Below are 15,059 nucleotides of genomic sequence, written 5' to 3'. Positions count from 1 at the left end.
ATTCGGAACGTCAGCTCAAATGATGCTTTCTGTCAGATAGATGGCGCGTATAGGATTCAGTTCGTGACAGGCGCTGGGCGCAATCTGAAGATGGCGACTCGGTAGCAATACTTGGCCCGGCCCATAACACGAGTCCGCAATACTGCTGTGATCGACCTTGAATCAGCTGACAAGAAGCGCACCTTGCATGCGCCTGGCGACCGTCAGAACATAGGCAACGTCCATGGCACGTGGCTGTGAGTTGAATCTTAGATTCACCACAAGGATCTTGTGATCTTCAAGTCCAACGAAGGGCACAATCATCCTTCGTGGGGCATTGCCAACAAAATGAGGCTTTAGGTGGCTGGCATACAGAGTAGCTTGAAGTAATTTGCCAATGTCCATCTGCGATATTGACCGCAAATCGTCCAGTTGCCTGTCCGCCATTCCTTCAATAACATGGATTGGGCTATTCACCACGACGTTTGAACCTGCATTCGCATCCTTACTATCTGCTTGTAAAACAACGTGTGGCTGCCTGTCAGCGTCCAATTCCCACAATTCGCACGTAGTTGTTAACAATAAATTACGAGAAATTGAAAGCAGGGCCGAGTAGCAGAATGAAGATAAATCAGAGCGTGTCATATGTAGCATCGCCAGAGAATCGCATCTTCTCCGCAAATCCACAGCCCGCCCAACAATACTACCAACTGCTTGGAGGAACTGCAAGACACCATCTTCAGGAGGACTATCGACTCCTTCGCGACATTTGCTGACGTAATCAAACGTATCTGCCCCTAAAATCCCAAGCATAGATCCCGCATTCTCCAACGGCACGCATGCAAATGGAAGCTGCCAACTCAGAGTGCAAGTAGAGACATGAATTCCAAACCCTCGGGGGGCAGCAAATCTGTTCCGGGCAGGACCAACGTAGTTAAAGCTGGCGTCTTGGCCACGTAGTAGAGTGGTCCCGCACATTTTGCTCTGCGTTGTACACGCCACGCAAACTAATTTGCTGCCCCCTGGCTGCAGGAGGAGAAAGTATATCGAGCATCCAGGCAAGCACTGAGATAACACGTGCAACACATCGTCGAGCATATTTGGTAGTGGAGAACATGCCCAGTCGTTGCAACAAACCAAGATTTGGCGACAGGCGTAAGATCGCGCACTATCGCGAAGTTCCCTCTGTCGGCTGTACCGCACGTTTGCTTCCATCCGTCTGGTCACGTCGCGCACAAACCAGAAGGTGCTCATGTCGATACAACCAGTTGAGCACGCAAGAATTGTAGCAAAGTTGGTCCCTCCCTCTGGTCCAACGACGTGCTGTCCTATTTTCACCGCAAGATCATTGAATGGCACAACGATCAAGTCGACCGAGCCATCGCATCTAAGATGGCATGGCACCCTCTTAAAACAGGCTGCCTCTATTCTAGAGAGAACAGCGGGCGCTAATTCTACTCCCACGCTCTGAAACTCCAAAACGCCGTCCACCAAGCGTGTTGTGGAGATTGGATCGGTAGCAGCTGGTGAAGAAGAGTGGGTAGCCTGAGGTTCTAGCTGTATCAAAACTTGCTGTATGCGCAAGATGAGGACAATCTCGTTCGTCTCCTGTCGAAGGACATGAGACGCTCCAACATCTGTAGCTGTCTCCTTGGAGAGCATGTCGCTCGTGATGGGCATGCGCAGCTTCACTTCAGCTTTGCTTCGCGGTAAATATATCAATGAATAACGAGATAGTGTGGCCATTCCGATGACAGAATCTGAAAGCTCAGGGGAAGAGCACATCAGCTTGACAAGTATTTCACATGAATGGGAAAGGGGTATATGCAAGTTGGTCCATTCTGGATGCAACGAACGAGAAGAAGGTGTAGTCCTGCCGAGCTCCACGCCATCAATACCACAAAATACACAGACGTACTGTCCCGGGGAATAGAGCATGCTCGAAACCGAAGCAGACGACAAGAATACGTTCCCAGTTAAACTTGGGTTTTCATTTTCAGAATAGCAAGCTAAATCATGTGCCATCTCGCCACTAGGTATTGTGTGAATACTCAAACTCATCATTAGTGTTGCTGACTGCGGCAGGGGCCTGCCTACAATTTCATAAGCTCGAGAACAACCAGGCAAGTGCAAAAAATAGCTGCCCGTGATTTCTACAAGTCCAAGGAAGCTGCCAGACACATCAAAATCGCATCCAAACTTGGACTCGTGTCGCCAAAGTTCAACACGCAGCCGACTTGATAACCAACACTTTCTTAAAGGAAGCGTGAAGCGTTCGGATGTAAATTCCAAACTTCCATTGGACCTGCTGTCCGTTGGTTGCGTGCACGTACGACCTGCCTGAACTCCATCAAGGTAAACAACAGCTGTGATGGGAGTAGCAGACACAGAAATGTTTTGGACCCTTTCAAGTTTAATGAACAGGGACAGACGCCCAGAAGCCGAATGGGACTGATCAATATGCTTCGGTCGTAACTGCCATATGGAGATGCGACACGTCGAAATTAGCTGGCGATAAAGTGCACCTAGAGACGCTCTATATATGCTCCTGGTCGAGACTGGGCCCTGACCCAATTTGTTATGATTATCGTGTAAATGATCAAGGGTAGACCCTTCCTCCTCTTTGCACCGCAGATCGATAGTGGTTCCAAGAAGAGTTGCTGCTGATTCGAGAAAATCAATGATTTCGGAATTGATTAGTGTTTGTTTGGGCCGGCGAGAACCAACATTTGAACCGCAATCGACGAGCAGGACGCCACGTGCGACTCGATCGGACAGCGAAATGGGCAGGCAAATCCAACGAGGACCGTCCGCGGTCCGTGTATCTACACAAGTCTGAGATGTTATCGTACAGCGCACTACAACGTGTTCGTCTTCTCGTTCCAAAAGCTGTGAATGGATCGTGTTGATCTTTGGTGAGGAGCACAAAACACAGATGCTGCCATCTCCTGGCAATGCATATCCAACGTATACGTCCATTGATGCAACCAACTTCGAAATCAATTCGGTCGCTTGTCGCAACGTACTCCGCAGTTGAGCGTTGTCTCTGGCGCATAGATCTTCAAGCGCATTCAAAGTGTCAGCTCTAATCAGAGAAAGACACGCAAAGACCGCCACACTGCTCAAAGATCGCTGCGCAATTTCGGTCATCTTCGTGCTAAATGCCATGTCTCTCCAAGTAGCGGCGTTGTGCTTGAACCTGTGACTGGAGAGTAACGCAGGGAACGCAGAGAGACTCCGACCTGAACGAGCAGGATAACGACAGCTTTGGTCTGATCAGTGTAGGAGCGCCAGTTTCACTCAATAATACCTCACAGTCTTCAAAAACAGACAAAAACCGAATAGATGGATGACTGGCCTGAACAAGAAAATTTGCACCAGGGCAACTTTCGCTAGCCAGTATCTTGCGGCGACGGTTAAGCATGTCCCCCTCTGTTCCACGATCCAGGCCATTGGAATGTGTTGTACCTGGTGAATGTGTTGTACTTGCCTTCACCAAAAGAACGTGATTTGCAAAAATGGAACACTCTTTCAGCTGCGCTACGGCCGCCGCCTTGATGTCCGCAGGAGACGTAAGGTTCTTGCTGCTAGTAATACTTCTCATGAATCGCAAAGCGCGAACGCATTTTTTTTCATGCAGTGCCAAGCCCATTTGCCAACTAATCGATTCTAGGAGCTTTACTACCTTGAGCTCATCATGATCAGCCTCTGGGTTTTTCTTTGACCATGAATCGACACAAATGATTCCCAAGTGCTGACCAATGGGGGCTATCAAGATGGGCCAGGGGTCATCATCGGTTTGTATGATTGTCGCCACGGCGCCTGAAATCGCCCGTGGGCATTCTGTTGGTGCATGCTGCAGACGCGCGACGGGAACTCCCGCTTCCAGTTCATGCCGCCCCATCCAGTCCTTTAGGTCATATGTTATGTCATATTTGAGGTGTCCCCTATCTTTCTGTATTGTAGCAGCATACCAGAGTTTCCCGTATTGTACCTGTACCCTCGTGTCACACTGAAATAATTTTGGCTTGTGCTTGGCTGGATCCGAAATAACTATATTCCCCAAAGACGTCGGCGGAAGACATTTAAATATGAGACTGTGGTGTGAACGGCATTCGCTTTGACTTTGGATTCTGATATTATCGCCACCAGCTTGTAAGAATCCTAGATAGACATTAGACGATGGAAAGCAATGTTTAATTAGTGTCATAGCTCCGGATTTCAGAGCAGATGCTGACGCCAGATGGTTGTCGCAAAGCAAGCTCGCATGTTGCAGTGTTTGTTTTCGAGCACTTGCTCGCATCTCTCTAAAACGCATGCGCTGGGTTGCCGCAGCAAGTGCGATGCTCATCTCTCGCAGACATATAACATCTTTCGAATCGACTTCACCCGGTGCGCACGTAACTACCAAGAGGTGCCTTGAACTCACGTCTGATTGATGACATCCGAATGGTGCGACGATAATTTCGTTTGCGTGTGGCATCGGGAAGCTCGCTTGGGTCCTGACGTGCTCCCAGAAAAGATATCGTCTGTGCATAGGGATCTCAAGAAGTCGACGCGGAGTGCACAGTTTCTGAAACTTGAACTTTAGTCCCAGGCGAGCCACAACATTTATGGAGTAATTTTGGTCGTACTCCCAGATTTCAGCAACACGTGCACTCAACATGCAAGTCATGGATGATCGCAGACTTTGTTGGTAGAGTTCATTCGTTGTACTGTTTGAAATCTCTGGGACACGGAGGATTTTGTCGACGTGCATTATCAGCCGGAGCCTGAGCAAATTCTTTTTTTCTTCGTTCTCTTAGCACCCCCCAGACTCACCGAAACAGACGATCACCAATTATCTTTCCTGCGTATTCCAAAAAACCCTGCAGAGCTGTATCACACGGCACACCGACACCAAGACCGGCGGGTGTAGCTCGGAGCCTTTCTTTCAGGGCCCGAAAAGAGATCTCTGTCTCGCATTTGCCATCTTCCCACCGTATGCTGTAAACCATTCCGACACCCTTGGACCTATCGACGTTGTATACATGCCCACAAATAACGCACGCGGCAACCCTATTGATACTATTTTCATAAACATTTTCATTCTTGTTATCATTTTGTAATTTCCAAAATTTAATTCTCTTGCATGCGTCATCATTCTTAGCAAGAAAGGGTGCAAGTCGAATGTGAAAATCAGCAGCGCTTGTCCTCATCCCCGAGGAAATAGACTGGGGGGCTGTCATTGCATCAAGTGGCATGGCATTGGAACAGAAGCCATCTACTGCGAGGATGCCTAGAGGGCGTCCAGTTTCGGCACGCAGTGGAGTGCAAATGAATGGATAATTTCCGTCTGGACTTCCGAATAATTTCAGATCGCTTTCCTTGCTTATCTCAATATTTTCGACGGTGACTGTTTCACCTTTTGTGATACATCGAGAAAGTACACCTGCATCGGCTTTTAGTCTTTGTTCTTTCACTGGGCTATGTGAGCTCGTGGCTACGTAAGTCAAGGTTTTTGCTCCAGGATTCAGTAAGCCAACGTATATACCACAATTTCCGCCACCAAAACTTTGACCAAGACATAATTCTATCTCTGCTATGGCGGCGTTGAGAAGGGCAGCTTCGTCAGCACGCTTCACGTCACACCAGGTAGAACAAGCCTTTTCGATTCGCGGCACGGCCGTTTTGAAGGCTATTGCAAGAGATCGACATCGCTCAAGTTTTACTGAATATACAGCCGCGTCCCTACCCGCGACTAAACGAGCTGATCGTTGGCAGCCTGGTAGCGAGGAGTGCCTTAGTTTACTCCCAAGATGCAATGCTACTCTCGAATCACGCGATGTGCTGTTCCTGGCAAACCTGGCCAAACGCTTAGCATGTCGCAGCCGTACCTCTTTAGCAGACATTATAGCTCTCAGTTAAGCTGCAAAATATCCGCAAGTCAAAGGTGTACACAGGTAATCTTCGATTAGCCAGGAAAGTAGCGCCCAAAGGAGAGAGAGAGAGAATGAGCTGCTATTCATCATTGCAGCCCAGTCGATACTCGCTCCTTATGCTCCTATCTGGCCGGCGTTGCTGAAGCAGCCCGCCGGCGGAATTCTTTCTGGAGGGGGGGGCATAGTGTAGATCCGGGAGGCGGCAGCCATGGTCAGGACCAGTCCGATCCCGGAGGAGTTGAGGGGTCGCCCGTTCAGTGAACAGGCGGAGACCTTGCCAGTGCGGGAGGCGCTGAGGGCGGTGCTCGCGACGGCCCCGGGCTTCAGGGATAAAATCCCCAACCCCTCGACCTTCGCTACCGTGACGGGGCTGTTGCCCCTAGCTAACGCGATATTTAGGGGGGGCAGGCCCCTGGAGGTGAATCAGTTTTCGCAGGGGGAGCAGGTGGAGTACGTCGGTCAGGCGGTGCACCAGTTGGTGCGGGAGAACTATCTTGGTAGTAATTCAAACATCAGGCTGGGGTACTATTTTTTACGCCTGTGTGTTGAGAGCCGGGCGGCGGATACGGGCTTCGAGTTTTCGATTTGTGACGAGGCGCAAGCACCTGACCCAGTCGTGGGTGATTTTCGTGTTCACGAATGACAAGGAGTTGAGTGCTCCAGTCACCATGGCTATGCTGACCGCGCGAGATGAGCGACTGGAGGCTTCTCGCAGGCGACTAGTAGTGTCCTTATTTTATCTACAGCGAGCGACGGTGGATATATATCCAGCTTAAGTGACGTTGCTCCTCTTTTCAAGATTTCTTACTCGCTTAGCCCACTGGCACTCAAGCGGCTGGAGGTGGAAAGCCTCCGATCCCAGTAGCCCCCGGGCCAAAGTAGGTAGTCTGCCTAGTTATTACCATATCCTAGTCCTAGAGTCAGGGCTGGGGGTGAAGTACCTTAGAGCCACAACCGTAAACCCAATGAACAGAGATAGCGGCAACCGTGGCGCTTAAGCTAGCCTTGGAAGAGTCATCCGGTCAAAACTTGAAGAATCATCACGTCCGGGTTGCCATGGATCTGCCCTGTTTGTTGAGTTTCCATCGTCCCTGACCGCCCCTTGATGTGTGGCTTGGATCGACTTTCACCCACGAAGTAATGATAGAGCATGCGCGCACTCAATATCAGAAAGAGATACAGGAAGGCCGTAACAAACAGGCGCGGCACCGTTTAGTTTACGGAGCTTTGTCTTTGCCCGCGCATCATTGAGGAGCTCGGGAAAAGATCTAGTCACGTGACTACCAATGGAATCAAGTAGATTGAGTGTGACACGGTCAATATCGCGGTCGGTGACATCCCATAGCATAGCGACGACTGTCGGAGCGCCTCTGGCGATTAGTTCGAGTGGGATCCCTCTTGGCTCAAAGTCGCCCTCACTGGAGAGGGTACCAGAAGAGCAACCCATGAGAAGTGATGTGGGTACGAATCTTCTAGACTCGAGGGCGCAGTTCAGGTAGACAGCGCCGTGACCATGTCCACAGAAGAGATAGATGGCACAGTCTCGCAGTTCGTTGGCAAGTTGGGCCGCAATATTTGCACTAGATAAACTTCTTTCCGTCGCAATCCGAACCCAAATGACATTCCTGTGTTGCTGGACACTATCAAGAAAGCCATTCAATGTTTTACGTGTTGTTGGCAGGTTTGCCTCGGGGTCAACGACACAACAAATCCGTGATGGGCCATAACAGCCGACACGCTGTGCGCTGAAGTGCATTCGTGCTGCGAGTGCAAGCACTAATGCAATCGAGGGTACGCGCGACGTTGGTATGACACGCAGCACTGCTAGATCCTCAATTGGCAGACGTTGAAGCCGTTCATCAAGAGCCAGGATCAAAGGCTGGCGCTTGACAGTCGCCGCAACACCACAAGTCTCATTGAACTTTGAGATTTTGGCACTAGTGGCGGCACCTTGGAGTGCTGCGGAGAGGCGGCCCACCAACTGCTTTTTGAGTCCAACCGTACTTATCCTCAAACCACCAAGTATGACCGTGAGTTCCGCAGCCTTCAGGGTTGAGACAGCTGACAACTGAGCTGCAGCCAACCCCTCCCTGAGCTCGAGCATCGACAGGGGTACAGCCGCAGATTTTGCGTCAAAGATGCCTGCGGTAGCACGGAGCAGGGCGTTGACATCAGCATTGCTCATACGAGGCTCTACATTGACACAGAGTCGCATTAGCTCTTGGAGCGGTTTCCGGGTCCGCTCATCGTCCATGATTTTTGGATAGCTGCATGTCGGCACAGATGCTGTTACTAAGAGAGCGCGCAGAGGACCAAGCCAGGTCTCTTCGAACTCACCAAGACCACCCTCCAGAAGAGTGTCCAGAGCGTGACGCTGACGCCACCAGGCCTTACACTTGGCTGCATTCATACTACTTGTCGCTACAGGCCTGCCGAGTTCATCCAGATTGTTCATCTCATCTTGAAAGGTAGTGTTGGCGGATTGCTTCTCACTATGTGCCGGTGGATTGCCTGTGCGAAGACCCAACGACGAAGCGCAGAGGGCTTCTTGGCACACTCCAACTGTGGTGCGATGGCCATGCGAGACGTACCACAGCGGCGGGAGCAATCTGCACAGCGTCAACGGTGGCCGGCCGTGCTGCAGGCGAGCAACGACTATGTGTCCTGTTGGCGCAATGACAGTTGCCACAGTGACGTAGGTCCGAGGGAGTGGGGCGAGGAGCTGGTCAAGTTTAATGGTGCCGCGACATTCATTCGCTTTGAGGTGCTCACACCAACTCAGACATTCTATGTCTCCAGCAAGGAGTATGTCAAGTAGCTCATAAACTTGGGCTGCCGCAGCGCTCAAGGCACCATCGGGGTCATCACTCGCCTCGGTGGCAAGGCGTGCGCGTCCAAGCGATGCATGTACAAGCAGTGCAACAAGAGGGGAAGAAAATGCGCCAGGTACGGCGGTGAGAATCGCAACAGCAAAGACTCGCGCGCTATTTGTGGCCAGCTTCCGGTGGCATGAACGTCGTGCGGTGAGATACGCGCACCGCAATAGATTCAGGGCCTCTGATATGATGACTGCGTCGTTTTGTGATGCACGATGAAGGAGCCGGCAGCCGAGGCGGTAACAAAGGTAAGCTCCATCTATTTTGTTTGAGGGTGGGCTGAGAAGAGCAGTTCGATAAGCAGTGACTGCGCATTGTCTATCGCCGCAAATATCGACGATACGTGCTCCACACAACAGCGCCCGTCGGGTATGACGCGAGAAGACTGCACTGTGCATGTGGTCCCCAGACAGCGGCACCTTGAGACGACTCACCATTGTTTCAGCGTTACCATCATTGGTGAGAATCAGTGCGTCGTTGGCGTCCAAGTAGGAGGCCTCTGCACCTTTAAGATTGCCCTGGCGCCTCAGTAGATCACCGACATCAAGTGCGTGACCTATACGGTGGATGCGCACAGGAATCGTTTCGTGTCGTGTATCAGTGGTTTTTAGGACCGCCGCTGCTTGGAGCCAGTCACGTGCCCGAGTTGCAATCCGGAGACGCAGGGACTTCGCAAAGTCAATCTGACCGCACACTACTCCAGGCTCGCAGCCCAGTGCACGAGAAACATATCTTTCTGCGCGCGAGCCACAGCCACGGGCGAGCCAAATTTCAGCAAGTTGGAGCCAGAGGACGCTCTTTGCATCATCCCTGGATAATGCAGAGTCCTTGAGGAGTACAGCTCGTCCACAGTGTGGTCGAAGTGTGAGAACAGCCTCGCGTGTTCGAGCGGCGTCTTCACAACGCCCGTTGTTACCGCAGATTGATCGCTTGTCAAAACAAGTCAAACAGGCCTCCAGTTCAGCGCGAGGGAAACAAGCGGCACGTGCTTCATCGAGAGCTGTGGCGAGATATTTACCACCGTCAAAACTTTTGAGCATACCATGCGCTAGAATCCCTGAATGTCGAGCCTCGATGGTACTCACGTCACGGCACCTGTCTTGCATCGAGATGCCAGCGAAGCTGATTTCAAGGCAGTAACTCATGCTCTGCGCCAGGCGGGAAAATCCAACGCCCGCAACGACAACTGCAGTTGCAGTTGTTGCCGCACGGTGCATTTGTGAGGCCATAACTGCAAGCCTGCCGTTTGACAATGCCTCGCTCACAAAATTGCCATTGGCAGCAAACATGTGGCCTAGAGCCACGACTGCTGATGCGAGAGATGTAATATCTGAACGGGGCAGATCAGAAAGGTGCATAAGAGATGTAAGAGCCGAGTCCCCATTGTTTTGTCCAATGTCATCATCATCTGCAAACGTACTACGTGATGTTGCGACGACCAAAGTGCAACTCGCCAATGCGGTGGCTACGGGTTTGCAGCTTATCACGGCTTTTAGGCTGCGTTGCGCGAGCGCGAGACCCGCTTGGCGCCTCCCATACTGGAGAATGGCAATACTGGCACATGACAACGCCCTTGCTGCATGCAGAGCGTCCCAGCACGCCAGTTCTTCTGCAGCGGTGACAAGTGCCGCGCCACTCTCCCCGGCCTGGCAGATGCGAAACCGTTCTTGCAGCACTAAACTGGCAAGGGGCCCACCGCTTAGCCTAAGCGCAGCAAGTAAAGAAGGTGCGGAATTGCCCAAACGCGCAACAGAACGTGAAAAGCGTTCAACTGCTGCTTGGATTGCAGGAATATCCTCGCAGCGGCATGCGGCCGCCGCTGCAGCCGCCGCTGCATCTACACTCCGCCCAAGGCGGTCAAGACAATCTGACAAAGCGGTCCAAGCCGCTGCACTACTCTCTGGTAACGCGATGGCACGCTGGAACAGTGTGTTGACATTGCGTAATTCGCGTGCATCTGCTGCTTGACACAAGCTAGCAATAGCGACCGCGGCGAGGCCAATGACGGTGCGGGATCGCAAAGACGTTTCCGCAGCAATATCGCACCGCGCTATGGCCACAGAAATTTCAGCCCGTTTTGCAGCAAGTACGGCTGCATGCCAGTATGCGTCAGCCCGTTGAGCATCAGCGCGTCGGGTATCAGCACCATCACGCCTTTCACAAACGGCAGCTGCGTCTCCGAGAGCAAGGAGCACAAGCTCAGCAGTTCTATCTGTGTCCCTAGGCGCTTGATGATATCGCCTTAGTGCCGCGGGTGCATGTGCAAGTGCCGCCCAAGCACGCCGCCGCATGGGAGCATCATATTGTTGTGCTGCGTTGCCATTGAATGAGGCATGCAAGCATCGCGCTGCTTCCGCTAACGCCATCACAGGATTCGCTTTACGCTCAAAATCACCACAGAAAAGGAGGCCGTGAAAGAGTAGATCTTTGCAACCGAGGTAGCCGCGGCCCTTTCGCCGCATGGCAAAAGCGCCATCGTAATCATGTACCGAGTCCAATGCTGAGGCGTGCCTCAAGTACCATTCAACAACGATGGATGGTGCTGCTTGCCATGGCTTTAGCTCGGTCTCAAGCAATGCAAACCACCTGGCACGGGCTCTCATTGCTGTCGGCGCTGCCTTCTTGTGCGCTTCGAGTCCACGGAGCGCCTCGATTGCTGTGTTGTCTCTATCATCTGGTTTGACTGCCATGAAGGCCTCAAGCGCCACATGCCGGCAAGCCCAGGCCGCATTAGCAAGTAGTGGCGATACCGACTCAAGGGCAGACGCACCCCTGCGAAGCGTCGCACGCAGAGAGTCGGCGTATTTGCTCGGCGAGATGGACTTGTATGAGCCATTACCAGATTTCAGTGCCCTGACCAGAGACTCAATCGCAGCAACACCCCTAACACCTCTCAGCACCAGTGCTTGCCCCCCCCGTAGACAGGGTGCTGTGACAAGACAGGTAAACTCAATCCGCGCTGCATTTACGCACGCACCAGCAACCAGAGCGGCCGCTGGCCAAGACTCTCCACCTTCGCGACGGGTGAGGCGTGCTTCAAGCGCATCTGCCAGTTCCAATGCGCTGATGTGCGCAGGCGGGACATCGACGGCGCGAACAATCGCCTGGTATATCCATTGGTCATACCTCTTATTATCCTCGTGACGCGCGAGGCCATTCAACACCGCGACCAATTTGACCACCGCCTCGGCGCTCGCCGTGTTTTCGAGCCCAGATTGCACGTGTCTTGCTAAGATATTCGCTGGAGGCAACTTGTCGTTGTTCGACATTAATGATGTAGTGGCGTTGCTGATGTCTGCGGCGGCTAAGCGGCCGCTGTCCCGACGCATTTGTCGCGCCTTCATTCAAACGGCCGCCCAGATCTTTCTTTTTAGCCAGGGACGGGCTCTGCGATAGCCAGCGCGCGGCACATTGAGGGAGCCAGCCATTTGAAGAGGGCCTGCTCGGACTCGCCGGGGATCGCGATTTCGGACAGTCAATTCCCCCCCGCTAGGGTCGCGGTCGACTCCCCCTGCAAACTCCGGTTAATTCAGGGTTGACGTCTTCGGCCCCGGCGCCTGGCCGGACGTGTCCCAGGCCCCCCTGGGACGTGGGTGGCGCGGGGGCGCGCCCGCGGGGGACGGTCCTGGCCGCCTCCAGCGGCGAGAAGCGCTGGAACCATTGCGTAGCCAATCAGCGCTTCGCCTGAAATGCGAAATATCGCATTTCGGCCCAGATACAGCCGCTCGAAATCGACATCGGTGTCGATATCGTCGTTTGCATGGTCTGCTGGTCATGGTTTTTGGACCATGGCGCGCACTCTCTACTTCTTCGCGCACAGCCGAATCAGCTGCCGTAGTATACGGGGGCTGGGGCTACTGGACGAACGGGCAGAGGATCTGCCTCACTAGGTCCAGGAAGACTCTCCGTCTATTACAGTACGGGACGCAGCTATACGCACTCCCTAGGTAGCTGGCTTATCGCCAAGCGCACTTTGATTGTGCTTAATCACACTCGCGTTCTGACCTCGATAGTCGCCGTTTATCACTTGTCATTCCATAATGTGCTAATATCAGGTTGCTGTGCTGTGATGGAAATCGCTGTCTAATGGTGGAGTCGTCGCCGCCCAGAGTCGGAAATTGGCTCAGTCTGGTATCACCGCCCGGTCTACTGGGGTATGCTACTCCCCCTGGTGGAATTCTGAAGCTACCATCGTACCAGGCTCCTCTTATATCGGCCATGCTCGACGTTGGGGGCCTTGTTCTTCGCGGGGTTTGTTTGTAAATTCGCGTGCGCGTTTCGTGCGTGTAGTGCGAGTGTCGCCCGTGTGTATTTCGGTTTTGGTTGCGATCACAGTGCACCTGCTACCATGAAAAACGGCGACTATCGAGGTCAGAACGCGAGTGTGATTAAGCAGAATCAAAGTGCGCTTGGCGATAAGCCAGCTACCTAGGGAGACTACATTCCGCTCTTTGGGCCATGCTACCCTAACTCGGGACTATGCTATCCTCCCTATGCTGGGACGCTCATACTGGCCTATGCTGGCTATGCTAAGTCTGCCTTATATTGGCTATGCTCATGCTATACTATGCTGGTGCTTCATACTAGCATACTCGGATTCTAACACCTAGCACGCAGGACCGCCGCGACCGCCGCGGGACCGCCGCGGGAACCGCCGCCTCCCCGCCGGCCAAAGGCCGCCGCGCTGCTCCGTCGGCGGCGCCGCGTGGCCCCGCGGAGCTCGCTCCAGCGGTCCCACGGGCGGTCCGCGGGCGGTCCGCGGGCGGTCCCAAAGGCGGTCTCCGCCGCGGATTTTGATGCTCAAGAGCCCCGGTCAAGGGCACCCGGCTATCGAGGGACCAGAAGTCGGGTTTCATGTGCTGGTTGTGCTTCAATCACACTGGACTCTGGAGCGGTTTTATCACTTTGGATAGGCTCAGCGGCTGGCTAGGGTGAATAGCCCACCGAGTACCGGACTCACACGAGGCAGGGACATTGGCAGTCTCGTCTTTGAGAGTGAGTCATGCAGGAAAGACTACAAGCAGCATGTAGACAATAGGCAGCGTCCTGTCTATCGACTGATTGGATGAAGTGGTCGATTCTCACGAACGACGTGGTCTTTGCTGCAGACCATCCTGCTGTTGTCCCCCTTGATCAAGGCATGTCGGAGGCTAGCGCTGATGGTAGCCAGTGATACTGGCAAGACTGCAGTGCATGCTGCTCATTTCATTTACGCCCCCCTCTGTTGAATCTTCGGAGCTGGTTCTCAAGCTGATCGTGGTCATGCTGAACTACCTGGAGACTGGTGCTATCATCATCGTTTGCCTACGCAACTTGAGGTCGGATGACAGCCGAGGCGTGGTACTCAGGCCCATACTGCCAGAATCATGGCAAGATCATACTTGACCTTGGCAAGCCGTCCTTCAATCCGCTTCTTGTCAAGACATTTCTGGTCCCTTCGTTCCGTAGCCTCAGCTAGTCTGGTCTTAGTGTTGATCAATTCCTGGATTATCAAAGTAGTATCGGCGTAGTGCAGCTCATCGACTGCACCTCGCATCCCCATGAGTCGAGCCTTCAAGTCCGCGAGCTCGCCATTCTCGCGTACCTCTTCAGCGGTTGCACGGAAAACATCCATGTCCGCTGCAGCCAATTCAGCACGGGCCTTTAGTACACGGGATGTTGCCACCCTAAGTGATGCCCGCTGTTTCACCAGCTGACGCTGTAGTGTTTGAATTTCGTCAAAGGAATCCTCTTGATCACATTCGAAATGTGCAATTTCGAAGTAGCCATGTGTTATTGCCTCTCTGTAATCTGCTCCAACTTGCTTCGGCGGTCCAACGCTGACCTCGGCTCGCTCGTCGCAACGCAACAATCCGTCACGAAGGATTACGCGCCCACTGCTTGAAGAATCAGCGGGGATTACGAAAGCCATTCCATCCTATTACTATTGTAGACCCGGGTCCGGACGATTCAGCACCCTCTTCTGGTGCTTCTTCTAGGGGCCCCTGCGCGACGGTGCGTGCCGCGGTCCCCGGCCACGTCCCCGGCCCGTGCCCGGGCCGTGCCCGCCGGGCCGTGCCCGGGGCCCCGTGCCGGGCCCGTGCCGGGCCTCCCCGGCCCGTGCCCGGCCCGTGCCCGGGGCCCGTGCCGAGTGCCGGGCCCGTGCCGGGCCGCGTGGCCCGTGCCCGGCCCGTGCCCGGGGGCCCGTGCCGAGTGCCGTGCCGCGTGCCGGGCCCGTGCCGGGCCGCGTGCCCGGAGCGCATTTACCGTGCCGGAACCCCCGTGCCCGCCGTCCCCGGCCCCC

At 53.6% G+C, this 15,059-nt stretch overlaps 2 protein-coding genes across 2 annotated transcripts; both read right to left on the bottom strand.

Moving 5' to 3' along the window:
* Window positions 1–6: 6 nt before the first annotated feature.
* Window positions 7–12,045, bottom strand: AURANDRAFT_72664 (hypothetical protein; the record flags this gene model as incomplete). Its single annotated transcript, XM_009043318.1, has 18 exons — window positions 7–110; window positions 183–470; window positions 714–831; window positions 1,117–2,072; window positions 2,832–3,221; window positions 3,295–3,337; window positions 3,358–3,447; window positions 3,665–3,973; window positions 4,034–4,751; window positions 4,801–4,992; window positions 5,029–5,743; window positions 6,468–6,505; window positions 6,583–6,640; window positions 6,803–6,841; window positions 7,035–9,035; window positions 9,228–9,332; window positions 9,414–11,705; window positions 11,754–12,045. The coding sequence occupies 18 exons, from the start codon at window positions 12,043–12,045 to the stop codon at window positions 16–18; spliced, it is 8,739 nt and encodes a 2,912-aa protein (XP_009041566.1).
* A 2,075-nt stretch (window positions 12,046–14,120) lies between these two features.
* On the bottom strand, window positions 14,121–14,687 carry AURANDRAFT_67778 (expressed protein; the record flags this gene model as incomplete). The annotated part of the gene is made up of 1 exon (XM_009043317.1): window positions 14,121–14,687. One exon carries the CDS (start codon window positions 14,685–14,687, stop codon window positions 14,121–14,123), a length of 567 nt encoding a protein of 188 aa, XP_009041565.1.
* Between the last annotated feature and the right edge of the window lie 372 nt (window positions 14,688–15,059).

This window comes from Aureococcus anophagefferens, assembly GCF_000186865.1.
Source record: "Aureococcus anophagefferens unplaced genomic scaffold AURANscaffold_51, whole genome shotgun sequence".
Classification (NCBI taxonomy): domain Eukaryota; class Pelagophyceae; order Pelagomonadales; family Pelagomonadaceae; genus Aureococcus; species Aureococcus anophagefferens.
This window is presented reverse-complemented; position numbering and strand designations above follow the sequence as displayed.